Source organism: Crocuta crocuta, unplaced genomic scaffold, assembly GCF_008692635.1.
Source record: "Crocuta crocuta isolate KB4526 unplaced genomic scaffold, BGI_CrCroc_1.0 scaffold48, whole genome shotgun sequence".
In the NCBI taxonomy this organism is placed as follows: Eukaryota; Metazoa; Chordata; class Mammalia; order Carnivora; family Hyaenidae; genus Crocuta; species Crocuta crocuta.
The window spans coordinates 10810206-10836865 of NW_027533089.1; the positions used below are offsets into that span (position 1 = coordinate 10810206).

The window sequence follows — 26660 nt, forward strand, 5'->3', positions numbered from 1 at the left end:
AAAAAATATGACTATTCTATGTACAGAAAAGAAATTAGGATTTTATTTATGGAGTCAGAGTCCTCAGGTGAATTTTTTATGTTATCTAGAACAAACATAATGGAATAATGATTTCAACTAACATTAAGATAGATTGCCACAGAATAAAACAGGATTCTTTCCTGCACCATACAGAAACTGGGGGAGGAAATAAGGGAAAGATAGAGGAGTACAAAGATAGGATGAGGAGAGGCTGGCTTAATAGTAAACATTAGGTACTTTGTTTCCAACTCAAACTGTATAGAAATCTCAATGGATACAAATGAGCCAGCTCTTAATATTTCTTAGAATTTTTGATACAAAGAGATATGGCCTAAGGAGAAGTCCCCTTCCCCTACAGGTTAGCCTGGAGGGGCCATTCACCCCTCCCTATTCCAGTGCCTAGTGTTTTCCCACCGTTTGAAACAAGTTTTATTCTTTCACAAGGAAAGATGCATATTTTAGTTTGAGTTTTAATTTCAATGTACACTGGGTTTCTCTTTATTTTTAATCTTTTTGAAGATAAAATCCTAAAAAACCTTGGAGTTTTCGTTTTCTTTTTTTTTTTTTTAAGAAAGGGTGAAAGTGAACAAGCCCAGAGAGAGAGAATCCTATGAGGGGTAGAGAGAGAGAAGTGGGGCTTACCTGGGACTCGTTTTTTTACCTGAAGTGGGACTCATGTTCACCCCATGTAGGACTCAGACCCACCAACTGTGAGATCATGACCTGAGCCAAAGTCAGATGCTTAACAATTGAGCCACTCAGGAGACCTGTTTTGTTTTGTTTTGAAGTCAGATTTTCAGTTTGCATCTGAATTATTACATTGGTGTTTGTGTGATTTGGTGTTTTAATGACACTGTGCTTTCTTTGCCTCTTAGATTGTGATGCAGATTCCATCGACTGGGGATAGCAGCGGCTGGCTAGATGGTTATGAAGATTTGGAGTCAGGTGATCATGGACTTCCAGGAGATATGGATGAAGGAGACACTTCCTTCTTCAGCCGACCTGAAATTGTGGTGGTATGTATTTGTTTGTAGTAGGTAGTTTGTGAGAAGTTGTCCTTTTGGTTGGCTTTAGTTAGGGACTGGGCCAAAGGTTGTAAAGTTCTAGGGTCTTCATCCTTCATTTGACTATGATTTATCTCTGTTTCGTTTGTTTGTTTTCATTAGTTTAATTGCAGCCTGCAGAGAGTGAGGAATCGCAGTAGCTTTCAGGACCCACTCCACAGGAACATCACTTTCAACATGGAGCTCTATAACACTGACCTCTTTCTCGTGCCCTCTCAGGGGGTCTTCTCTGTGGCAGAGAACGGACACATTTATGTTGAGGTATGAAACCTGAACATTAATTAGCCTTGGGCTTTTAGGTTAGGGCCGAATTGTTTTTTTTTTTTTTTTACAAATAGTTTATTGTCAAATTAGTTTCCACATAACACTCAGTGCTCATCCCCACAAGTGTCCTCCTCCATGCCCATCCCCCCTCCCCCCCACATCCATCAGTCCTCAGTTTTTGTCAGCATTCAAGAGTCTCTCATGGTTTGCCTCTCTCCCTTTCCCCCACCATTTCCGCCCTTCTTCTCCCCCTTGTTCCTCCGTCAAGTTCCTCCTAATCCTCCTATACGTGCAAACATATGATATTTGTCCTTCTCTGCCTGACTTATTTCGCTCAGCATAACACCCTCAAGGTCCATCCATGTTGCTACACATGGCCAGATTTCATTGTTTCTCATTGCCATGTAGTATTCCATGGTATAGATAAACCACATCTTCTTGATCCATTCATCTGTTGATGGACACTTAGGCTCTTTCCATGTTTTAGCTATTGTGGAGAGTGCTGCTATGAACATTGGGGTACATGTGCTCCTATGCCTCAGCATTTCTGTATCCCTTGGGTAAATTCCTAGCAGTGCTATTGCTGGGTCCTAGGGGAGTTCTATTGTTAGTTTCCTGAGGAACCTCCACACTGTTTTCCAGAGGGGCTGTACCAGTTTACATTCCCACCAACAGTGTAGGAGGGTGGGTTAGGGCTGAATTGTAGCAGCTCCTGGGGCAGAACTCATCTTGTTCTTCCCCACAGCACTTCACCAGTTCTGGGTAAGGGCTTGCCTCAGGAAATACATCCAGATTGATTTCTTTTTCTTTTTTTTTTCTTTTTAATGTTTTATTTATTTCTAGGAGAGAGAGATAGCGTGAGCAGGGGAGGGTCAGANGAACCCAAAGCAGGCTTCAAGCTGTGAGCTGTCAGCACAGAGCCCGATGCAGGGCCTGAACTCACGAGCTGTGAGATCATGACCTGAGCAGAAGTCGGACGCTCAACCCTGACTGAGCCACCAGGCGCCCACATCTGGTTTGATTTCTGACCAGAGCAAGACATTTCAGGATTTGCTACATGGAGAGAGCATTTTACAGATAAATGTTTTTTTGTTTCTGTTTTTTAATCAGCAATGTGAATTCTACTAATAAAGCCCTGTTCTTGCTTTGTCCTTAGCATTTTTGGAACAGGAGTTCAGAGCTGCAGTGTCAGGGTTAACCAGGAATATTTCACAGCACCTCACATACTATCTTTTAAATTGAACACACTTCAGTGAAATGCTGTGCACTACCACATCTCATAAAGATTGAGGTGTTTTTTTTTTTTTTACAGCAATAGCACTGCTGGGAATTTACCCAAGGGATACAGGAGTGCTGATGCATAGGGGCACATGAACCCCAATGTTCATAGCAGCACTCTCAATAATAGCCAAAACATGGAAAGAGCCTAAGTGTCCATCAACAGATGAACGGATCAAGAAGATGTGGTTTATCTATACGATGGAATACTACATGGCAATGAGAAACAATGAAATCTGGCCATGTGTAGCAACATGGATGGAACTTGAGGGTGTTATGCTGAGCAAAATGAGTCAGGCAGAGAAGGACAGTTACCATTATGTTTGCATGTATAGGAGGATTAGGAGGAACTTAACAGAGGACCATGGGGGAGAAGAAGGGGAAAAATAGTAGGGGAGAGGGAGGGAGGCAAACCATGAGAGACTCTTGAAAGCTGAGAACAAACTGAGGGCTGATGGGGGTGGAGGGGAGGGGAAGGGGCGTGATGAGCATGGAGGAGGGCACTTGTGGGGATGAGCACTGGGTGTTATATGGAAACCAAGTTGACAATAAACTATTTTAAAAAAAGATGGGTTTTTTTTTGGATCATTATCCAAATGTATCTATCTATAAACATATGAAACTATTTTGTATACATAATGGTAATGATTATGCATAGCATATATCTGTAAAAATACTAGGTAGTGGTGGAAATAATGAAATAATAACATTTATTGCAGATTTATTTTGTGCCAAATTCAGGTTATAAGTGTTATAGTAATTTACTCTTCAAAGCAGTCTGATGAGACAAGACTACTGATATCACCATTTTAGGGATGAGGAAATTGAGGCACAGACTTGTCTAAGATTACATAGTAACTAGTGGAGTTCACAGTAGGGTTCTGAGCAGGTTGTCTGGCTCAAGAGCCCATAATGGTCTCTACTAGATGCTACTATCGTTCATCCTCAAAGTGCCACTTAAAGAGGAAGAAAATATAACCTCTTACAGGTGCAAATATTCAAGTTCAAGGTTAGATTCTAGAAAAAGAGAAATATCTCTATGGCCCCAGAACATCTGCTGGTCTTCCAGGAATGTCATTCTCTGATGAGCTACTTTTGGCGCTCAACTGCAAGCTGGTGTTCTGCTTCACTGTGGGAGGAGTGAGAAGCTTACAGGGTGGAAACGGGGTACTTCCATACGTTCAGAGTGACTTCAGAACACATATTTCTGTTTCAGAAAGACAAATAACTCTCACCTTTGTCCTCATTCTGGGATGGAGCCCACTGGCTCTAGACGTTTTCCTGGATCTCTCCTCTTTTTTGATTCCCTATTCTGAGAGGTCTTCTCTTTTTTAAGTACACCTTTTTTTTCCCCACTGGGGAAAATATACTGCTTTCTACATGCTGTTCCTAATTATAGATCTTTTCTTATCCAAGATCATTATTTTCTTCTTGCGTTTCTGGCTGCACAGTCCACATGTGCATTTGGTCAGTGACTCTCTACTGTGCCCTGGATGTTAGGGGCCCAGCTTAACTGCACTTTCTTGTTTTCCAAATGTGTGCCTGCTCCGCTGATTTATGGCTTTGCTGTTTTATGCTAATTAGTGGCCAGTCTTCCTCCTATATCCTACTCTGGGGGTTTTGGTTTTTCTCCCCAGTCCACTTGAAATGCTTTTTTCTCCTTATTTTCACATTTATATCTTTTCATATATTGACTGTATTTTTCTTCCTCTTTTTTAAAAAATGTTTTTAAGTGTATTTATTTATGAGAGAGAGAGACAGCATGAGGGGGTAGGTGCAGAGAGAATCTGAAGCAGGCTCCAGGCTCCGAGCTATCAGCAAAGAGCCTGATGCGGGGCTCAAATTCACAGACCATGAAATCATGACCTGAGCTGAAGTCAGATGCTCAATTGACTGAGCCTCCCAGGGGCCCCTTTTTCTTTTTTCTTTTAATTTGAGTTAGTTAACATACTGTATAGTAGTGGTTTCAGGAGTAGAACGCAGTGATTCATCTCTTACATGTGACACCCAGTGCTCATCCTAACAAGTGTCCTCCTTCATGCCCATAACCCACTTAACCCATCCCCCCACCCACCTCCCCTCCGGCAACCCTCAAGTCTGTTCTCTGTATTTAACAGTCTCTTATGGTTTGCCTCCCTTTCTGTTTTATCTTATTTTTCCTTACCTTCCCCTGCGTTTATCTGTTAAGCTTCTCAAATTCCTCATGTGAGTAAAATCATATGATATCTGTCTTCCTCTGACTGACTTATTTTGCTTAGCAAAATACACTCTAGTTCCATCCACGTTGTTGCAAACGGAAAGATTTCATTCTTTTTTCATCTCTGAGTAGTATTCCATTGTGTGTGTGTATGTCTGTGTGTGTGTGTACACATCTTCTTTATCCATTCATCAGTTGATGGACATTTGAACTCTTTGCATAATTTGGCCATTATTGAAAGAGCTGCTAATAACATTGGGGTACATGTGCCCCTTCGAATCAGCAAATGATAGCATTTCTGTTAGTTCATTTATCTTGGGGGGGGGCATAAAAAAACTGTTTATATCCTCCAAAATTTACATCTAGAATAGCACTACTAACTATAGCTGGCATTTCTTGACTGGCTGGGAACTGTGTTGTCTGTGTGCAATTGTGACTTTACAGACTCTCACAGTAACTCTTTCTGGTAGGTATTAGTGCCCTTATACTGTGTGGGGGGAAACTGAGACTCCGAGTTCACAGGGCGTGAGCACGCAGTCTCCGGAGGCTCATCTGCCCACCTCCCTCCAAGGCCTGTAGTCCTCCTCCTACTCACTTCCAGGCCATTTTAGAGTAAAAGACTAACTGACCATAGTTTTTCCTCTAAAGGAACTTTTTGGGATACCTTAGACTTTGTGCCACTACGTAGTTTCTTAAAGATTAGAGAAAAGATTTGCATTTCTTCTTCTGTCTACATTTTTGCCTTGTGGATTCTGAGTTCATGTTAAAGGGCACTTTTTAGTAATAGGATATATGTAATGCCATCTTTCCAAGCTATCTTATTTTTTAGAAATGTTGCCAAAACAATGGTGTGAATATTCACAGCCTATCAAACACTATTTCCTAGAAAGATTTCTGACTAGGTGATCTCCCAAGACCACATCTTGGGTTTGGTTGAATTGACCCTGTGGCTAGTGTGAAGTAGTTAAGAGAAAGTGGACTTGAGGTCAGAAGACCTGGGTTTAAGTCTTTGTTTTATCCAGGGCTTGCAACGTGGGATTTTGAACGAGTCATCCATCCTGGATGCTGTTTTTCCTCCATTTTTAAAATGGAGATGAAAATATTTGTCTCACAAGATTGTTCAGAGAAGAATGAGCTTTAAGGCCCAACAAAGTGACATGATCACAATCATCTTCATTGTTGAGTGCCTTGCAATTAACCACGTAGGGATCTTTCGAAATAGTGCTATACCCTCTGCAATGTCAGGGATTTCCCCTGGGTGCTCAGAATGAAAAGTGTGTTTATATCTCCACGGTTTTTGAAAGGATTCTGGGTCTATTGGCTTTTGGTTAAGGACTAACTTTATTTCTAAAGTGTTTTAAGTTTACTTTGACCCTAAGTTTAGTCAAAGAATGAGGCATGAGGGGAAAGGCAGTTCACACAGTATCCATGTGTCACCAAACGGAGAATCCACTCTGGTTTGGGGATTTTAGCTGAGTTCAGGATAGTTGAGGTTTGAATTCTGTTTACTCTTGGCTAAACACCACTTCCTGTTTCTAAAGAAAAGAACCTTAACAAGGTTTGGACGTAGCCCATACAAATGTTTTGTAAGAGGGAAGTATAATGAGTTGGAAACGTTTCCAGATTAGATTTCCCTTAAAATACCCTGGGGCTTAAAGAGCGAAGGGAGAGTACTTGGCAAGGCCTGTTTTGGACCTGTGAGCAGCTAGGACACTTTGCCAGGCTCGTGATCGCCACCAGATTGCACGGTTCCTGACACCAAATGGGCCAGCTCTGCCTGCTCACTATGAAGCAGGACTTGAGATGAATCTGTAGCTTTACCACAGTGTTTTAGGCTCATTCTGACTTGTTGCAGTTGAGAAGTTCCATCCTCTCTGCCTAGGTTAAATAGATTTTGCCTCTACTTTATTTTTTTGAGCAATTTCGAAAAATAGCTTGTGCTACAGGTGGTACACTATTCAGACATAATGCAGTATTATGACATCAGGGGCTTTGCCTGTTGGCATTTGTTTATTTTGGAAAATGCATTTTAGGTGCATGCTGTGATTTTATTTTTTTTCTCCCAGGGGACTTAGGGGAGGTTGATGAGATTTATTCATCTTGCATTAGATTCTTCCAGACCGGCATTGGAACCAAATAATTCACCGTAATCATCCATATCAAGTTTAAATGGAAGACATCTTGTTTCAATGAGTATATATTACTTTTGTAATTAGAAAGAAGACTATATAACTATGCTATGAACATAAAGCAGGGTCCCTCATCAGAAACACTATGTTGATTTGTTACCTTAGTAATAGAGTCATAGAGTAAAAGAGAGATGCCAGCTTGCTTCTGATTGGTCTTTCTGTTCTTTTGTAGGTGTCTGTTACTAAGGCTGACCAAGAATTGGGCTTTGCCATCCAAACATGCTTTATCTCTCCATATTCAAACCCAGATAGGATGTCAGATTACACCATCATTGAAAACATTTGTCCTAAAGATGAATCTGTGAAATTCTACGATCCCAAGAGGGTGCACTTTCCTGTCCCACAAGCTGAGATGGATAAGAAGCGATTCAGCTTTGTGTTTAAGCCCATTTTCAACACCTCGCTGCTCTTTCTACAGTGTGAGCTCACACTGTGTACCAAGAAGGAAAAGGACCCCCAGAAGTTACCTAAGGTTAGTAGGCCTTCAACCATCTGTGTGTTATTTTGACATTTTTAGGTGAGGCAGTGACCTACCAGAGAAGTTTAATCACAAGTTATTGCAGGTTGAGGTTTTTGGTTTGGGACCTGCCCAACTGAAGTAATAAAATCTGTGTTAGCAGGGAACCGTGAGTTTTATGGAGTCTTAGAGAATAAATCCTGACAGTATGACTTTTTTTTTCCATGCATGCTACTTAGTAGTATCTTACAAATGATAAATCAAGACTGTTTTCCATTGAGGGAGAGGTCTGGCTTTATCTTTGCTGTTCAGATAGCATGCAGTGCCAAAAGTACAGAGCCGAAAGGACAAGTTCAGTGTGAGGATTAATTTTTCCAGGTCCCGCTGAGACTTGTATTGCAATTGTTTTTTGACCTTCTCTGTGTGAATTATAAGGTTGACTTGTCTCAGGAGGGCTTCTAAGGGAAACTAACAAATATTTTAATTTTTCTCAGCTTCATATTGGTTCATCATGTTTGCCTTATGTCACTCCCCATATTGAACCAGTACATTCTGTTGCCACAACAGACATCAGAACACTTCGACCTTCTTGGAATGGCTGCGTAGGGGAGATCTGCAAGGTTAATTACAAACCCTCATTGGTTGGGCCTTGTGCAAGAAAGGTGTCTTCTGCCACAGTTTTGTTTCTGTGATCTGCCTTAGTTATGTGTAATTCCTTACGTGCATTTCATCTGTAGGTATTTCGCACAGTGGCAGCTGACTTACAGAACTTTTGTAGTCACATATAAATCAATGTCTAAAACTAGTAATTGAGTGGTAGCATTAATAGTCTATGTGTGGAATTCTCTCTTAATATGTAGATTGTAAGAGATAGATATAGAGGGAGGAGGAACAATTAAATTGTTATTATTGGATAAATTCCCACTGATCCAAATGCTTTACACTGCTAAATTCCCCCAGGCATCCATTTCTCTGATAACACCAGAGAACATTTTATAATACATATGAAAATGTAGCAAATCTGGTCCTGATCAGTTGGGAGCATGAATATATAAGATGATTCAGACTATGTTCTTTAGGTTGCTTTTGGAAACATTGATGCTTTACCCTTGTGGCCATTCACCATCCAGTGGCCATTCGTGAACATGTGGTAGAGAGGCATGGGGTGACTTATTGCTTAACTGTGACACGCAGCTGGTCCCTGCAGCCTGCGGAGGCCTTTAAGGAGTTAAGTATCTAGGAGGGGAGGCCTGGCAGTTACAAGGGGTCTTTACTGATGGCTTTGGTTGTTACCTCTCTCTGAACCTGGCCTGGCATAGTCCATAGCATATTATTCTGAGAAAATTAACCCTAGTACTTCATTCCAGAGCATTATGAGAGGTCTAAGGCCCAATGGATGACATGGGATGTGACCCTAAACCTAAAGTCTCTATTTACACCCAAGGCAAGAGGAAGTAAAAAGAGCATGAAGACTGAGCGGGAAGGCCCGCTGCTTACTAAGAAGACTTTAAGCAAGTCCTCTGAGCTCTCAGAACCTGCATGGCCTCATCTATAATTAAAATATAGTAGTTGGCTTCCCTTAGGAATAGAGGAGCAAATGAGACAGTAACAACAGTCTACCACTTACAGTACAGTGGCTTCAGATGAACTGTTACCACTGTCTTCAGGTTTATTGCTTATAATTAATATATCCACAGTTATAGTGACTTCTCAGTGCTTTCTATGATGATAGACAGAGCCAAAGAATCTCCCTAGGAGGAGTTCTCAAAGATCATTGATTGCAGCCCTGCCCTTAGGTGATGAAACTGAGGCCAGAGTTAAGTGTCTTGCCCAGGGTCAAGCCGTGAGTTAGATGTAGAATTGTAGACTATTACTTAACTGAAGAACTAATAGCAAAGTAAGAAGGCTTTTCCTAACATGCAGATCTTTTCATTATGAGGTCTTGCCACAGAAAATCTGTTGTATCCCTGTATAAGGGGGCCATTGTAAAGGCTCTTCTCTAGGTTTGGGGGGAAGGGAAGGAGTTATTTTTTTATAATATGCTGCTCAGAGCAGCAATGACTATAAAGCCAAAAGCCTTTGCTTTTTCTGTGATTGGAAGAGCTGGAAATTCATTAGCTTTGGGGGATGGCTTGCTATAGACTCCTTGATACACTTCTTACAACAAAAGCAAGTAGATGACGTTTACATCAGAGTTTTACCTATTGATAAGCGTAGACAAGGAACTAAAGTTATTTTAAAGAAAAAGGTACTGGAGTGTGATTACACTTTCTAAAAACAGATATACCAGGCTCGGGCATGCTAATCCTAAATTTGGGGCCTTAAAATAACTGGAAGCAGCTGATCTCATGGTCCCCACACCTGGTACAACTCCCCAGGACTCCAGTGTGGAACACTATCACGGGTGACCTAGCCACCTGTACCATTTTGAACGAGCCTGTACGACGATTTAAAAATCAACCAAACTCGACAACATGAATATATTTTTGGACAACAGATGTAAAATCTGTCACTTTCATAATGCGGTGCATGAAGTTTCCCACAATCACAAATCACAAATATGAACCATTTATGTGAAGCCAGCTTGGTGAAGGGCCAGCCTTCGTCATATAGGGTTTTTTTTTTTTTTTTCAGACTAAATAATACAGAAACCTCTAGTTGTTTTGTGGGAAGAAGAGGGGAAAGGCAATGTATATAAGCCACCCAGTGATATTTGAATCTTCAAGTGCGGCTGAGAATATCCTGGGCCTGCCATTATATCTCCCAGATTATTTATGGTTCTTTGGAAAATGCCCAAATCTCCTGTTTTTCTGTGGTAAACAGCTGTGAGCTGTCTGATAAGGGGCACAGGCCAACTGTGCAGGCTGAGCGGATGCAGGCTCTTTGGGGTGACCCTTGACCCTGCTTTGCTCTCTGTGCCTCTGCAGTGTGTGCCTCCAGATGAAGCCTGTACCTCGCTGGATGCCTCAATGATCTGGGCCATGATGCAGACTAAAAAGACCTTCACCAAGCCCCTCGCTGTGATCCACCAGCAAGAAGAAGTTAAAGGTGCGTTTTGGAAGGCTCGCTCAGAGCCAAGGGGATGCTCATTTTAAGAAGCTCTGATACTAGACCCTTAGGATGAGCCTGGGTGGCTGAGTTGGTGGAGCATCCAACTTCAGCTCAGGTCATGATCTCACAATTCGTGAGTTTGAGCCCCGCATTGGACTCAGTGCTGACAGCTCAGAGCCCGCTTTGGAGTCTCTGCCCCTCTCCTGCTCATGCTTCTTCTCTCAAAAATAAATAAACATTAAAAAAAAAAAAAAACAATTCTAGAAAAAAATACAAAAGAAGCATTAACAGTTCCAATACTGCAAATCAAAGTATAGGTCTATTCAAAAGATAAATGAAGGGCCAATTAGTAACTTCAGAACAGGATTTTTGCCAAAAGAGCCTTATATTTAGTTAGGTCTGCTCTGTCGTGTGGCTGAGTTCTTAGTGATATGTTTGCCAATGATTTCCTCTTGAATATTATGTCAGAGTCAAAGTTGTCCCTATTCCAATGTCACTCTCCCTTGCCATTCAAAATGCTCCCTCGACTATGCAAGAAAGACTCCAAGTTCCTCCTGGCATGCCAGCATTGAACAGTCCACAGCCCATCTTTCTGTGGTCTACTAGCAGTGATTGTGCTGAGTACAAGCAGTCCCAGGGCGGTATCAAGATTGCAGATGCCTTTGGGGGAGAGTGTTCGGTATGTGAACATCGTTCATCTTAGGTCAGAGCAGAAAGAAGGTTGAGGACCACTGTCCAAACTCATTTTTATGATTCAGGTTTCAGAATGATACACAGGTACATTTGTTGCTTGAAACCAAGGCTGCCTCTTCCTGCATACATAGGAGCATTCAGCAGTCTGCATCTTCTTGTAGGAGAAAAGGAAGGATGTGTCCTAAGAGGTGCGGCCTCAGGTAGACACGCAAGGCAAAGCCAGACAACATGGTGTAGGCCAGGTCAGCCAGACCAGCGGAGAAACCGAGATGGGCTCCATGGAGATGCTAGGAAGGGACGTGAAGTCCTGTGGACTGTGGAGAGCATCTGATGGGGATGGGCATCACAGTTGAAGGGCATGGACAAACAAGAATACATCAGGCAAGGTCTGAGGGGGTGGGGCCAAATACATACGGGCTCTCTGGGCAGCTACATTTGTCACTGTCTAGACACATCCTACAACTATCTAGGGACATTGTCTGAAGGTGCCAAACGAAGAGAAGTCTGGGAGAGTGAATGTGGATTCCTAGCTTCTGGGGTTAGCTATTTCAGGGCTAGGTCCCCAGGTCACCTTCCACCACCCGAGAGACAGAGAGGAGTGTGGCACTGTAGCCTTGATAGAAGCCAGCAAGCATCCTGTCTCCAGTTGAAGAGCATTTGCTGGGAGGCCTGCCAGGTGGAGCTGACATCTGATGTAGGCTTGGGGGCAGCCCTGGGATGGCATTTCTGACGTAAGCAGTGTGGATTTGGCAAGACAAGGCATCAGGGGCTAATAGGATAGGCACACAGGACCTCATAGAATAGAGGCATGTGGCTGCGTCTATGTTCTTCTTTGGTTGAGTGACCTCTGTGAAAACAGCCGTTCTTACTGACATATCTGGTGGTGGCATTTGCCTTCTTCCTAGCGCTCACTTTGGAAAGGCAGAAGCCTGGGGCACAACTCTTAACTTTACTTGCTAACTGGCCGTGGGACTTTGGAGATCTCTCCTTATGTCCTTGACTTTCATTTTCTTTAATTTTTTTAAATGTTTTATTTATTTCTGAGAGAGAGAGAGAGACAGCGTGAGCAGGGGAGGGTCAGAGAGAGAGAGGGAGGTACAGGCTCCAGACTCTGAGCTAGCTGTCAGCACAGAACCTGACGCGGGGCTCGAACCCACGAACAGTGAGATCATTACCCTAGCCAAAGTCAGGCACTCAACCAACTGAGCCACCCAGGCACCCCTCATTTTCTTTATATCTGGAAGAAGAAAGAATTTAGATCAGATGACTTCCAGAGGCCCTTTCAGCTGTAACACTCAGCTATACTGTTTGAAGAAGCAAATTAGTTTTTAATTCATTTCCCAGCCATCCTGAAGGTGGTGTGAAATGTACGTATTAGATGTTTATTGGTTCCTCAACAACGCTTTTTGTTGTCGGTTTACTTTTATTGATTGGTTTTTAGTCATTTGAAACGGTGTAACAGCCAGTCTTTCTGTAAATGGATTGCCCAAATAGTTCCTTGTTTTGGGGGATGGGGGGGGCAGGGAGGGGAGGGAAAGAAAGAAATTAATTGTGTTGCAAAGTATATCACAGTTGGGCAACATCTGGCTCATTTTGTACTTTTGTGAAAGTGGTTTGACAATAACAGCAGCTACTTGTATTCCGTCTGTTACTCTTACCTTTTTTGAGAGAGGTAGTTCCGCTCTAATTGAAGGCAGCAGCTTGCTTTTTTCTATGCCAGACAATAATTAGGCATTAATACGCAGCAGTATAACTTCCAGTAATTCATTCATGCTCCTTTTAAGTTTGGTGGTATTTTTCTAAGTAATTCCTCTTGTAAATTAGGTAATTACTTTTGTTTAAACTTAGTGTAATTATCCTGAAAGTTCAGTGTTGGTTGGTTTTTTTTTTTTTACATGAAAGGTCAAGAGGAAAAGTTTACCAACTATCAAAGCAGTTTCATGAGATTTGCTGATTGAGAATAAATTTTAGTGCAGAAGCTTGTGGTGAAGAAAGTTTATTGCTTAGGTTTGTTAAACAAATGCAGATTAGACTATCAGCCAGCTTCCCAGGGGCTCTGTGCAAATAGGCTTCCTAACTTTGCACTGAATGGGGTAGGTTTTCTGGCAGTTTGCAGCTCTCTGAGTGACGCCTCTCACCTTTGATGTTTATTTTCTTTTGATTCTGAAATCATTTCTCCGTGATGCAGACGTTGGAGTCTGTGCTTTCCCTCTGCCTCTCAGTAAATTGGAATAATCAAATGAAAGGGGGATGTGACCATTTGCCTAATAGCATTAGGTTATTTGAATGATAACTGGGTCACAAACAGTCTTCCTGCCAACTTCGTGTGTTCTTTTGTAAGCCACAAGTCCTATCGTAATCTCTGGAAGTATCTTTTATTGGAATGAATTTGGGGGGTTGACATTTTAGCCACACAGGTGCTCTTTGAAGGCCCTGCCAAAGTTCCAGGTCTCCCTGGTCAGTTGGTGCATCTTATTTCTCAACACTGGGTTTTCTGGGGCAGCAGCAGATAAAGTCTCTGGTTATCAGCTTCTCAGCCAAACAGAGAGCTGCTTTGTAGCTCCCAAAGCTAATGGCCTGGTCACATTTCAGGTGGTGTTTCTTCCTCCTATAGGCACAGAGAACAGGACATCAAGACTGAATAATTCTGGGTCCCTCTTCTGGGCCACTGTTTTCATTTTTGTTTTTTAATTTATTTATTTTGAGAGAGAGCACCTGAGTGCACACATGCGTGAGGGAGGGCCGGGGGGGAGGGGCAGAAGGAGAGAGAGAGAGAGAAGATCCAGAGCAGATTCTGCACTGTCAGCACAGAGCCCTACTTAAGGCTCGAACTCACAAACTGTGAGATCATGACCTGAGCCAAAGCCCAGAGTCAGATGCTTAACCACTGAGTCACCTAGGTGCCCCTGGGCTGCTGTTTTTAATGGAATATGCCTGAGCTTCCACAGCACATAGTCACCATCTTAGTCCCTTGGTAGCTAGCGTTGGCTTAGCATTATTTTGCTGCTAAAACTTTCAACGGATGATTGTGCTGGTGGTGATGATAGTCATGGAGATGACGACAATGATTAACATTTACTGAGCATTTGCTTGCTGCAAGGCTGTATGCTGAATGCTTCATGTGGGTAATCATATTTAATCCACATAGCCCCTCTGTGAGGCAAGTATAGAGCAATATTAGGTAACCTGACCAAGGTCACACCACATCTAAATAAATGGTGGATCTGAGATTCAAATCCAGGCAGTTTGATTCTAGGGCTTGTGTTCTGTAAACCCTATGCCTTATCCTAGGTGGAGGCTGATTCTAGTTTTTAATAAAAACTGAAGCACCAGGGGTGCCTGGGTGGCTCAGTCGGGTAAGCATCTGTCTTCAGCTCAGGTCCTGGTCTCATGGTTCATGGGTTCAAGCCCTGTGCCAGGCTCAGGCTTTGTGCTGACAGCTCGGAGCCTGGAGCCTACTTCAGACTCTGTGTCTCCCTCTCTCTCTGTCTGTCCCCTGCTCACACTCTGTCTCTATCTCAAAAATAAACATTAAAAATTAAAAAAAAAAAAAACTGCAAGCAACATAGATACCTATCTCTTCACACCCTCTGCACACCCCCTTCTCCTATGCATGCCATTTCACATTGACATTCAAGTTCACACTCAAATACTCTAATGATTATGAACTGAAAAGATGAATTTTAGGAGCAAATCTGTTCCCCAAAGGGTAAGATGTTGGGAAACATGTAAGCTGCTTAAGAGAATATTAAAATGTAGAAGTTCTGTGACTTTGAATTGTAACTCACAAAAAAGCCCAGAAAACATGATTAGCTGATGCCTATTGTGGTTTATGGCAAAACAATTAAAATAGTTGAGGTAGTGCCATCCTACCATATTTTCTGAAATATTTTGAAGTATAGGCATGTTAGTGCTGTTTGGTTTGGATGCTGTGACCATTTTTGTGGCATTTCAGAACACACTGGGGCTTACACAATAAAAATGGCTATACCACATCAGTGATGATTTTTTGAAAATGGTGAAAGAGAAGAATAATCATTTTTCTGAAATTTAGGACACATATCAAAAAATGAGTGAGAAAGAACAATAAACATCATCCCCAAGTTTGCTATGATTTATATAAAATATGTAATTTTTAGCAAGTTAAATGTTCAAAATACTGAATTTCCACTATAGAACTTTTTAAAATAAGTGTGCTCAGGACAACACTTGACATATCATGGGCACTTGGTAAATGTTCATTTCCTTTGCTTCCTCTTAACCTCTTAGCCAAACTAGGTTTTTGTGGGGAGTAAGGGTGGAAGGGGAATGAAAGGGAAAGTTGTAAACGTCAGTTGGAAGTTAATCCAATAGAGGCGTTACTTTTTGGAACATATTTGATTTTTCCAGAACAAAAATTCTCTAAAGCACCCAGCCGGGTTTTGTCCTAAGGCTGAGGAAGAGATGAGGGGAAGCTGAGTAGAAATATGGTAGAAATGCTTAACTGACAGACCAAGACATTCAGTCTTTATCGAGCAAGGGAGAGGGGTATTGTAGGGACTTTTTCTTTGGAAAATTTCAAGAATAGAATAGAATAGAGTAGAGTAGAGTAGAGTAGAGTAGAATAGAATAGAATAGAATAGAATAGAATAGAATAGAATAGAATAGAATAGAATAGAATAGAAGAAGAGAATTAAGAGAAGAGAAGAGAATAATGGACTACCACATATCCTCCATCTAGTTTATATAACTACCAATTTATGGCCTCACTTGTTTAACACTTTCTGTCCCTGAATTGTTTTGAAGGAAATCCAGACCTTGCATCTCATCCATAAATATTCCAACATGCACCTCTAAAAGTTAAGAACCATCAAAAGATTGGGGTACCTGGCTGGCTCAGTTGGTGGAGCATGTCACTCCTGACCTCTGTGTTACGGGTTTGAGCCCTACGTTAGGTGTGAAGATTATTTAAAAAAATAAATAAAATCTTTAAAAACAAATAAAAAGACCTTGGGTAGTGAACCAGTGATCGTATCATTTAGGAAGACTACTCTGAAAGCAGCATGAAGGTTGTTTTTGGGAGATGTACACAGTAATAAGATATACATGGTAATTATGTTTATTCAAAAAAATGTTTATTGGTACCCACTATATGCTTGGCATATAGTAAACCCATTAACCCATCTGTAAGGCCTTCTGTAGTACAGAGGTTTATACCTTGACTCTGTTGATGTTTTAAGCTGGATAATTCTTGGTTGCAGAGAGCTGTCCTGTATACTGTAGGATTTTGAGCAGCATCCTTGGTCTCTGTCCACTAGATGCCCATAGCAAATGGGCAAATAGCAAATCCCTGCACTATCCATTGTAACAACCCAAAACATCTCCAGACATTTCCACATGTCCTGATGGTGTGCAGCATGCAAACATCACCCCAGGTAAGAACCAGTGATCAAATGGAAGGGTGCAGATAATGACAGGGCAATTGCAATGAATGCCATAAATATTGAAAGAACCTAGAGAAGGGGTTCATTTACAGTGAAATTAGTAAAACTGCAGGTTAAATGGGGTCTGCACAGAGGCCTCCTGAGTCCCCAGCTTCCTCATCTCCCAGTCTTTCCCTCTTTGCCAAACACTAATAGATGTGGGTACCAAGTAGACACCTTGTTTCCTTGTGGGCCTACTCGATCTTACCATATTTAGGAGAACTAAATTGAACGCTGGAAGCTCAAAGCTGTGGTCAGTTACTCATGCATAACCCCAGAAATATCCCATTTATGAAAACCATGCCCAACAATCTGAAATTTGGTTCTAGAGGCAGACCAAAATTTGCTCAAGAGTATATGAAAAGATTTAACTCAGAATGTTGATTATAGTTTGTTCTTTCTGCAAATGAATCTCTATTGTTAAAATTCTCTTTGCAGCAATAGCAAGGATTCCTTTCTTACCATCTTACCCTTAAACCAAAAGTAAATATCACTGTGTTCCCGTTTTCCTTTCAGCATGCCAGCTCGATTATAGGGTTCCGGTGGAGATTAGACTCCTTTAGTCATACACGGGGGTTATTGGGGATTTTTGGAACAAAAAGGAGGATAAAATCCTATAACCTCAGTGCTGCAGCTTGTGCTTGTTATTGTTTATGGAGGAACTTCACCCCAAGGGAAATAAGCACCAAATGTTTCTGTTTAGCTGCGAGAAGGCCTCTATTTGGGGTGGGGGGAAAGGATTAGATCATAGTGTAAGTCCATTAAGAGTTTTAAAACAATGCCATCCATCACACAGGCCTTGCTCTAAAACCCAAGTTTCACATGTGAGGTCTCCTTCAGGGAGAGTCATTATTTAAAACCACTTAGGGATTCTGAGTGACAAAGTTTAGCCATGGGCGGTTGATTGGATGGAACTCTTCCCAGATGCGTGTATATTTCTCACATGATGAACACTATAGAGACCTTTAAATGCCTTTGGACTTAGTTCAGTGAATCAAACCACTGCATCTTGGAGGTGGAATTTTGTGGTTAGATACCCCTACTTCATAGGCTTCTTGGGAGTTTAAAATGAGAAAATCCAAGAGAAGGCTTTTTGTCAATTGTAAAATACTACACACAGGGATAAATGTCAGGCATCACCTTCATTATTTTATCACTGCCAATAGGCTGTTGGGACCAAACTCCTGGGAGAGTCTCCCATTTTGGAGTCGGTGTGTGTTCTGCCCTACTGAAATAGATTTTCTTAAAAACACACATTCATTTTAATTTTAGTAATTCTGTTGCAGTATAGCCTGCACATGTCCTCACCCCCGTGCCACCATGTTGCACAACTCCAGGGGGCACCATTCAGTTGTGGTGGCTTTGATCTTTCTGGGAGCATGCCTTCCCCTAGAGCTGGACCACCATACCTTGTGCTGCAAGAGTGTAGAGAGCCCAGCTGAGACGGTTAATCTTGAGAATTTATAATCCTGTGTAGCATCTTTATTTTTATAAACAGTGACCTTGAATGCTGCTTGTTTGGTCAGCTTTTCATAAGTTCTTTTCACTCCACTGTGGATTCCAACACAAGGTGTGTGTTCCCTCTTTATGGAGTGGATATGGAGGTGAAAAGAGAGGTGCTAAACACTGACCACTCGAAACTCTAAAGAGCCAGGGAGAGTCTGTGCCAGGACTCAGCACACTATTTCTCTGAAGGACCAGATAGTGTTTTTGGTTTGTTCCTCATACAGTCCCTGCCCTCACTACTCAGTGCTGCTCTTACAGTGTGCGAGCTCAAGCAGTCGTAAACAGTAGAGGAATGATGAGCATGCTTGTATTCAAAGAAAACTTTATGGGCTAGGTTTGAATGTCACATAATTTTCATGTCACAAAATATTCTTTTGGGGTTTTTTTTCAGTCACCTAAAACTATGAAATTTAGGGCACGTGGGTGGCTTAGTTGGTTGAGTGTCCAACTCTTGATTTCGGTTCAAACCATTATCCCAGGGTCGTGGGATAGAGCTCTGTGTTGGGCTCTGTACTGAGTGTAGAGCCTACTTAAGATGCTCTCTGTCTCTCTCATTCTCTTTCTCTCTTCCTCTCTTCCCCCTGCCTCTCTCCCCTGCTTGTGCATGCACTCTCTCTCTCTAAAAAAAATTATAAAATAAAAATAAAGGGGCACCTAGGTGGCTCAGTTGGTTAAATGTCGGACTTTTAATTTTGGCTCAGGTCATGATCTCGCAGTTCGTGAGGCTCTGTGCTGACAGCATGGAGACTGCTTGGAATTTTCTCTCTGCCCCTGCCCTGCTCGCTCACGCTTTCTCTCTCTCTCTCTCAAAATAAATGAGTAAGTAAATAAAATTTATTCTTAGTTCATGATCTATGCTTTTCTCACTGTTAGTCACAAGTATCTTCTTAATCAGTGTTTTCCTGTTAAGGACAGAGTGACACTCCCTAGTCATTAGCCTACTAAGCGTACTAATAGGAATCTGGAATTTGAAATCAGCCCCTACCCTGATGCTTTCCAGCTGTGACCTTGGGCAAGTCACATGACATCAGAGTCTCAGGATGCTCATTTGTAAAATAGTGATAAGAATTCTTTTTCTGCCTCCCTTACAGGGCTGGTGTGAACCTCAAATGAGGTTTGAACATGAAAGCATTATAGGAATGTCAAAGCATTTTCTATATAGCCTTATTCCAAGCTTCTTCTATTGTCTCCATTTTTGAAAAGTGTATCAAGATTCTAATCATCCTTCACTGAATATTTTCTGGCCGGCCTGTTCTATGCTAGGCTGAGCGCTGAAGATGTACAGATGAGGAGGAACTTGACCCCACCTTCAGGGCAGAAGAAAATGTCCAGGATTACGATGCGATGTAGTACATGTACAACTGTGGAGTGGAGGAAGCAGAGGGGTAGAAACTGGCCTGCTGGGATGGAGGTCGGGGCAGTGGGAGAGTCAGAGAAGGCCTCCCAGTGAAAATACCAACTATGTGGGTCTGGGACAGGAGGGTATTTCAGGGAATGGCTTGCAAAGCGTGATGACATAGAGCAGCATGGAGAATTCAAGGAGCTTAAATAAATATGGGTAAACGACCTCTAGGAAAGGAGGCTATGGACAGGTCTGTAGAGGAGGAAGGCAGAACTTAGTGTGCTGTGCTGGAGTTTGAGTTTTCTTTCCTGTGAGTGCAGGAAGGCATGGAGCAGTTTAATCAAGACAATAACATAATCAACTCTGGGCTCTGGAAAATTCAGTCGGGGGGGAGAATCTAGAGGAGGAAATATTTGGAGCAGGGGCATCAGGGCAGTGGGTGGAAATAAGGAGACCAGTTAGGAAAGCTCTGTAATAATGCAGACGTGTGATGAAAGGGAGCTGAACTAGAGGGTGATAGCACCAAAGAAAGAAGAATAAAGACAGTTTTACAAAATTTGTGTACATTAAAGAATTTTTTCTCAAAGTGGAAGAACATTATGAATACACTGGAGAAATATGGTATTTAAAGGTATCCAATCCTCTTAATAAATATAAAGGTGTGTACACACACACACACACACACACACGTATGTACATTGTCAGACTGAAATTCCTTAAGTTGGCCTTCAGGTTTTCTTCAAATTGGAGAACCTATGCAATTGAGGCTTAACAAAGTGCAGTGCTTAAAATTTCTGAGTAACCCATGTTACAGTTTTGACATCTAAAGAGGATAATTGAACAAAGGTTTCACGGAGTATTTATTAACAAATAGGAAAGTGTCAGTCTCTGCTCAGATTTGATGACCTTTTGCTTAAAACTTGGTTCTCTGTGGAATGCTCATGATTTATGTATTTTTTTCTTTCCTTTCTTTTCTTTTTCCAGAAACCAGTCTAAGCATTAAGGAACCGAATCCAGTTCCTCCACGTAAGTCTTTATGCATCTATTTTGAAATGAAGCCTCTCGGGCTTTTTATAAGAATGAGTTGGTTAAGGAGCATTTGGCAAGTTTTCAGTTTTGATAAGGAGACTTCTGCTCTCATTCCCCTTCTCCCCCATTTTTTTCATAATCTTGTACTTTCTTTTTCCTTTCCTTCATCCTTCTGGGGTTTTTTCCTGTCTGCCTCTTTAAAATACGAATGTGTTGACCCACTGGCATGTGTGGCCTTACTTAGCTTTAGAGAGAAAGGTTCATTATCTGCATACTTTTATCAGTTGTGATCTCAAAGCATTAACTTAGAGCGATGAGAGTGGTTTGCTGTTCTGTCATCAACAGTAATTACCTGTTCAGCGAAGTAGTGCTAAGGGAACTAGTTGCTGTGTCTTCTAGACAATCTCTAGTCCAAGGTGGGGTGGGTTGTAGGGGATGTGGGGAGACTTGTATGAGAAAAAGAGACAAACTGCTACAACATGACGCCTTGGAAATCATCTGGGCCAATTTTATCACTTGCTATGGATGAAAACTCTGACCAAAAGATATTTAGGGGACTTGCCCATGGTTATAATTGGCAGTCAGGCAGGACTAGAGCCTGGGCTTCCTAGAAGCTCTTCTACATGATGTTGCCTTGTGAGAAGAATCTGTGCTTTTTCTTCTCCCCTATGACTGTCTGGGTCAGTCTCTATGGCCGACCCCATCACATTACACTTGAACGGCTAGGGAGTTCCTTTATGCAAAGCACTAAACTGTTCTCATTAAGGATCTTACTTGAACAATATTGTGGAGCATTATCATGAACCCACAAAGAGACACATATGGACGCATTTCTCTCATAGTTACCCAGTCTGAGTTTCATAAATGACATCTCCATTTTTAGAATTTCAAATGAGTTTTACCGAAAACCTTCATTCATGCCTCATTTTTGCATCTGTAAGCATAAAAAGGCAAGTCATCTGATAACACTCGCAGACTAGACTAAATTGTGTTGATGGCTTGATTTGTCTTAACCTCCAGAATTCTTCCCAATTCTTACTTCTTCTTCAGGATCCCCAGATCTTTTACAAACTCCCTTTTCTTCACTCCCTGCCTTCAGCAGGTGAAAAAGTACAATCCCCACTTTTCATAAGCTAACACACCAAAGGGCACATGCCTAGAAGAGTAGCCACCAGGTTGGGAATTCCAAATTTCCAGAATCGTTGCCAGCATGACCTACTTTTCCTGAGCCCTTATGAATTAGTTCTGGGGCTGCTCAGGGAGTCACATTTGTCTACAATTAGATCTTTTACACTGAAGTGAGATTAAAGGCAAAATGATTTAATTCATATGGACATCAGCTGGAGTTGCTTCTGACTCGAGAGGAACGTAGAAATGGTATTGAAATACTGGGGCGACCCTACACCTTAAATTTATATTAAAAAACAGACACCTTGGAAAGTTTATTCTACTGAAAACCTTTCTCTCTTAGAAAGGGATTTTAACTTTGTATAAGTGATTCAAAGAAGGTGGTTTTCAGGAAATGTTCTATTTCTGTGACCTGGAATTAATTTCAAATATAAACATCTTTGCCAAGTGGAGGAACAATTGGTTCTATTTATATGTTTTGCTGACCACAAAACTGACATCTCTCCACACCAAGATGTGTTTCCGTCCCCCTCGTAGAAGGATCACGGTTGGAAAAGTGTTAAAGGGTAGGTTGTTTTAAACGATACAGTACATAATTGTTAAGATGGAGGGTTTGATCTGAGACGACTAAAATGTTAGAAGCTCTAGGAAGAGTTGATCTTACCTCATGTTTCCTCCTTGGCACCTCCTTTCTTCCGGTCATCTGTCATACTTGTAAATGTTCATGAAAACATGTTTGTAGAGTATGTGAATTGTGTTTTCTTGTCTCATTGTTCAAACTGTTTGATGAATAAGAAGCTATGGGTCACATTTCGATCATGGAAGTTCATTTTCCAAAGCGTCTTCACACAGAGGCTGTAAACTGAGGAGGATATCTTGGAAATCTGATCATTTCATTTTCCTTTTGGGGAAAATAAAAGCATGCAAGTTTCAAATACGCTGCATTTTCTTGGAATCCTCATTTCATCCTTGTTTTATTAGTCAGGGCTCAGCCTTTCTGACTGCTTGTGGCACAGATACAAAATTGTAACATATGATGCAGACTCACTGAAAGTTTGCCTTGGTTTCCCTTCCTTGTAGAGATCTTCCATGGTCTGGACACCCTCACCGTGATGGGCATCGCGTTTGCAGCGTTTGTGATCGGAGCACTCCTGACGGGAGCCTTGTGGTACATCTATTCTCACACAGGTGAGTGTGACTGTTGGATAGTCGTTGCTGTGCATCCTTTGTGTCTGCCACACATCCGACCTTTCAGGGTTTCATTGCATGGATGAATGGATGAAATGATGAATGAGAGAGAAAGTTCATCCCCACCGTTTGCACATGTACATATTTGGCATAAATGGGGTTTTGCAAAAACACAATATGCTTGCACCATTAGAAGAGGAATGTTCTGAGGCACCTGGGTGGCTCAGTCATTTGGACGTCCAACTTCAGCGGAGGGCATAATCTCATAGCTCATGAGTTCGAGCCGCACATCGGGCTCTGTGCTGGTGGTTCAGAGCCTGGAGACTGCTTCAGATTCTGTGTCTGTCTTTCTCTCTCTCTCTGGTCCTTCACTGCTAGCGCTCACGAGCTCGCTCTCTCTCCCTCTCTCTCAAAAATAAATATTGTTTAAAAAAAGAAAGAAAAGAAAAATGTTCAAGGTATGTTAATTGCAGTTGAGATGTTGGTCAAATTTAGCTTCTAATAAAGGTGTTTTGTGGTTAGGGTTGAATTAAAGAAAATTAAAAGAAATGCAAACCCTTCCCTCAAAGCTAAAGACTTCGGTGCAGACATATGAGTGGGCAGGAAGTGAAAAAGGAAGCGAAGATTTTATTATCCTTTCTGCCAAGAGGTTGGGCACTGCCCACCAGAGTCCCTAGTCTCGGTGGCTTACACCAGAATTTACTGACCCTTTTAAAACCCATGCCATGTCCTCTTTGATAAGCATAAAATTCTCATGTCTTCTATAAAATTATTTAAATTTTTAAAGTGTATTTTCATGATTTGCAAACAAAAATGGTGAAACAAGGCACTTTGTTTTTAAGCTGTGCTCCTCCTCCCCCTAAATTCTGATATGCGGCCACCTCTTTGTCTCTTCCACTGAATCCTGAGGTTGAAACATTCTGGCCTGAACACAGAACTTGTCCAACCCCAGTACAGAATGCAGGCCTGACAAGGGGGGAGGCTAGTGTGATGGGGGAGGAACAAATGGACCGCCCTTCTGTTGCTGCTTGTCTTAGTTTCCTTGCAGATGGACGTAGGAAAGAAAGACATGTTTTGGGATATGTCTAGTGAGCTACTTGGTCTTATGTGTCCTTGGATACTTTCAGTTTATACTGCGAATCCAGGTAAATTGTCCTTGATTGATCAGCCCCAGGCCAGGACAGATTCGGCCTTTCTTGTTAGAATTTCATTAATTTTCCATTGAACAAATGAGTGCCATGATCTTTGGCCTTAACACGAGCCATTCAACCAGACAAGCTGAAAAGATGACTGCTTTAAAGGGAGGCGGATAGGAGCACATGTACCCCAATGTTCATAGCAGCACTCTCCACAATAGCTAAAACATGGAAAGAGCCTAAGTGTCCATCAACAGATGAATGGATCAAGAAGATGTGGTTTATCTATACCATGGAATACTACATGGCAATGAGAAACAATGAAATCTGGCCATGTGTAGCCACATGGATGGACCTTGAGGGTGTTATGCTGAGCGAAATAAGTCAGGCAGAGAAGGACAAATATCATATGTTTGCACGTATAGGAGGATTAGGAGGAACTTGACGGAGGAACAAGGGGGAGAAGAAGGGCAGAAATGGTGGGGGAAAGGGAGAGAAGCAAACCATGAGAGACTCTTGAATGCTGACAAAAACTGAGGACTGATGGATGTGGGGGGAGGGGGGAATGGGCATGGAGGAGGACACTTGTGGGGATGAGCACTGAGTGTTATGTGGAAACTAATTTGACAATAAACTATTAAAAAAAAAAAAAAAGGGAGGCGGACAGAGCATGGAAGGGCATTTTGAGACGCCATCACTTTTTTTTTTTATAGTGTATTTATTCTTGAGACAGAGAGAGACAGAGGATGAGTGGGGAAGGGGCAGAGAGAGAGAGGGAGACACAGAACATGAAACAGGCTCCAGGCTCCGAGCTATCAGCATAGAACCTGACACGGGGCTCGAACCCACGAACCGTGATATCATGACCTCAGCCGAAGTCGGACACTCAACCGACTAAGCCACCCAGGCGCCCCGAGACACCATCTCTTACTCCCTAACCAGAATTTTTACTTTAAATATTCTTTCCCCCAGCTGAGAAATTTTAGATATGGCTGAAGGAGACCAGGTCCATTTGTGCCTAGCATGGGAGGTCTCACAATCCAAAGCAAAAGCTTAGGAGGTGTGATAGAGGGGCTTGAGTCCTCAAAGTATTATTCCTAATCGGCAATGTTTGAGTGAGGTAAATTTTATGTGAAAGAGGAAAATGAGGCTCTTAATCCTAAATGTAACGATTCTGAGGCAATGCAAACCTCTGGGAATCAGTTGAGGCATATTCTTCCTCATGAACAGTTCATACAAGCACCAGAAGGGACCGCTTGTAGCAGAGTAGCGTTTTTGAGTACGTAATTTGTCAGAGGCATACTGATACGTTCAGATCTCACGCTAGCAGTTCCTTGGAATCTTTCCCAATCTCCTGTCTGGCTGTGAGGTTCTAGGGCCGTTGGCAGCTTATGCTATATGTTGGGAATGAACTTGGAACCACGCCAGAAAGCCTCTGTGGCCCTGATGATTTTATATGGGCTGGTTATCCACCTATGCTTAACAGGTGCCTGCTGAGCTGTGACTGCCTTGGCCATAGAGCTACACCCTCAAACCCTGGAAGTTCATCTCAGGCTGGGTAGGGCCCGGCTGCCAGGGCCAGGCAGTATCGGGCTGCCACATGGCACTCACTGTTGGCACCCACCCCACTAAACTCGCTCCGATAATCCCAGACTTTTGTGCAGAGCCAGAGTCACAAACCTGATAAAAAACAAAGCTTGGTTTTATGGCATTTATTGCTCTGCTCATGAAATTCCAAGGTTTGTCATTCCTGCTCCCTTCTCCCGCAAACCAGAGACTGAAGGGCAGCGGTTTTTACATTTTGTTAATACAGAAACAGGTTTGGAAGTAGATTAAAGAAAAATAGAACCAAAAACCCTTCCTGTTATGGTTTCCAGAGCAATATAAATTACACTGATTTGGAAGCTAAAAGGTTTATAGACACTGTCGTTTGGGCTCTAAACCTGCTAGCATCACATATGATGCAGCTTCAGAATGACTTTTTATTAGAAGCTGTAGCCTCTGGTTCATTTTAAAGACTTCTCGTAAGGAAAACCAACATCATGTAAGTGAGAAAAAGACTCACTTCAGAATCCAGTAGTACTATCCTGTCCGACTCCTTCAGTTTCCTACCTGGATCAGCTCGCAGCAAGGTTAGATGAAAAGAGATTCTAATGCAGTAGTCAATGGAGAGAGGTGTGTATACAGACCCAGACTGAATGCATTCAGCATCCACCATAATCTAAGCTGTGAAACTCAGACCTTGTATGGTATATTTAGGGGTCCGAGCAGCATCTGCCTCTATGTCAAAAACAATCCCTAATTTAGACACATTCTCTTTGATTATGCTTTTCATTCCATCTGAGCACAGAGCACAAAACCAAGTGACACGTTTGAATTGTGGATATATTCTTACATATCTGGAACGTGTGTTAGTCTAAAAAAGCTGGGTCTGTCCTCTGTCATATCACAGCTTTGGGCGCCATAAGCGATACCTCCTGACGGCTATATTAACTCTGGGAAACTCCATTCCTAAACCTTACAGTATCTACTAAGATGCCACAAAGATGAGCAGCAGTCAGAATAGAAACGGTGCTGGAAAGGAACCGTAGAATCTTCATGCTCCTGCGAGCCTGGCTAGTGCAGGAGTCCCAGATCTATAGTCCTTGAAGGTCC

The 26660-nt window shown here is 42.1% G+C and overlaps 1 protein-coding gene across 3 annotated transcripts in view; it reads left to right on the forward strand.

Moving 5' to 3' along the window:
- TGFBR3 (transforming growth factor beta receptor 3) overlaps positions 1-26660 on the forward strand; it is a 204047-nt gene that overhangs the window by 164796 nt on the left and 12591 nt on the right. For all 3 annotated transcript variants that reach the window (XM_077746098.1, XM_077746096.1, XM_077746097.1), the window contains exons 11-16: positions 897-1037; positions 1188-1346; positions 7186-7485; positions 10398-10518; positions 20509-20550; positions 22762-22869. In XM_077746098.1, coding sequence (XP_077602224.1) covers positions 897-1037; positions 1188-1346; positions 7186-7485; positions 10398-10518; positions 20509-20550; positions 22762-22869 — 871 coding nt within the window. The remainder of the gene's footprint in view (positions 1-896; positions 1038-1187; positions 1347-7185; positions 7486-10397; positions 10519-20508; positions 20551-22761; positions 22870-26660) is intronic.